General features: G+C 32.6%; 1 protein-coding gene across 1 annotated transcript in view; it reads right to left on the bottom strand.

Moving 5' to 3' along the window:
- Positions 1–955: 955 nt before the first annotated feature.
- The window catches only part of LOC122263615 (uncharacterized), a 1,335-nt gene continuing 911 nt past the window's right edge, over positions 956–1,379 (bottom strand). Inside the window, exon 2 of the mRNA XM_043032135.2 lies at positions 956–1,379. This exon is cut by the window's right edge and continues 632 nt beyond it. Within this exon, the coding sequence (XP_042888069.2) occupies positions 1,298–1,379 (82 nt within the window). The 3' untranslated portion in view covers positions 956–1,297.

The following is a 1,379-nucleotide window of genomic DNA, read 5'->3' on the forward strand; positions in this document are numbered from 1 at the left end:
GAACTCGTTTGCGCGGACTAAACCTGATCTGGTTTTCTTTTTCTTTTTTTTTCGTATCCTTCTTCTAGTTTGTGTGGTTTGTAGGAGTCATATTACTCTAGCAATGGCTCTATCAATATTAGTTCTAGAACGATCCTACACACACACACACACACACACACACTCATTTATATTTGTATGTGTGTGTGTGTGTATGAGTGTGTGTGTGTGTGTTTACATATATTTGTATGTATATGTGTATATATATGATATATATATATATATATATATATATAATATATATATATATATAATATATTATTTATATATAAGAAGTAATGAATATGGTAATAAATATATAACAATTATATAAATATAAATATATATATATTTAGAAATATATAGATATATATACATATATATGTATGTAAGAGAGAGAGAAAGAGAGAGTGAGAGAGTGAGAGAGAGAGAGAGAGATACACACAAACACAAACACACAGGCTAATACGTGTTCCCTTATGTAATATATAACACAGCCTTGCCCGAACCTGCTTACCTGAATTAAATTCCTTTTTTTTTATTAATAACAATTTTGAATGGAAAATCAGAAAAAAACGGTGTTTGGCTTTAGAGTCTTTTGATTCACATTTTATTAATGGTATACGTGATATGTTAATGCTGTAGCCGTTAACATTGTAATGTGTCATTGTCTTAGAACAGCATTTTTGGTGGAATAATGAAAAAAAATCTTTGAGTAATATCCATATCAATGCTACTAATAATGATGATGATGACAGTAAATAATGGTAATGTTAATGATAATGAAATAATATGAATAATAAGGATAAAATGATGATAAGAAATATGTAGAGACGCGATTGAGATATTATGATGCGATATGGCTATGCTCTATGGGCGATATTTCAAAGACTTCTGGAGACACTTAATGATACACAATCAAGGTAAGAAAAAGAAATTATATGATTTCATACATTTTTTTATTATTTTCTTTTGCGAATTGACAGCGAGTCACTCAGCCTTTACCTCAAACTTTTTTTTTTCTACAATTAACAGTTCCGTATCAGCAAATGCACATACGCACATCCATACCAGTGCACGCGTTCACACCAGAGTACGATGGCTGAATGGTCATGAATACCCTCACTTTATAAAGACCAGGAAACATACGCTTAATAACGTCTAGAATCCATGTAGACATTAAATGCTAAAGTTTTAGATCATAATAAAGAGCGTGGCAACAATAACAGCAGTTGGAGTCATCGGAACGGTTTCAGAGACTTAAGAATAAGCAAGCTTATTACTCAGTCTTGACAGGGACGAAAGGGAAAGGGGCCTGGAAGGGGAAGGTGTGGGCGTAGGGGAAGGTGTGGGCGTAGGGG

Source organism: Penaeus japonicus, unplaced genomic scaffold (genome assembly GCF_977035675.1).
Source record: "Penaeus japonicus unplaced genomic scaffold, GWHDUDI00000001_assembly GWHDUDI00000008, whole genome shotgun sequence".
Taxonomy (NCBI): Eukaryota; Metazoa; Arthropoda; class Malacostraca; order Decapoda; family Penaeidae; genus Penaeus; species Penaeus japonicus.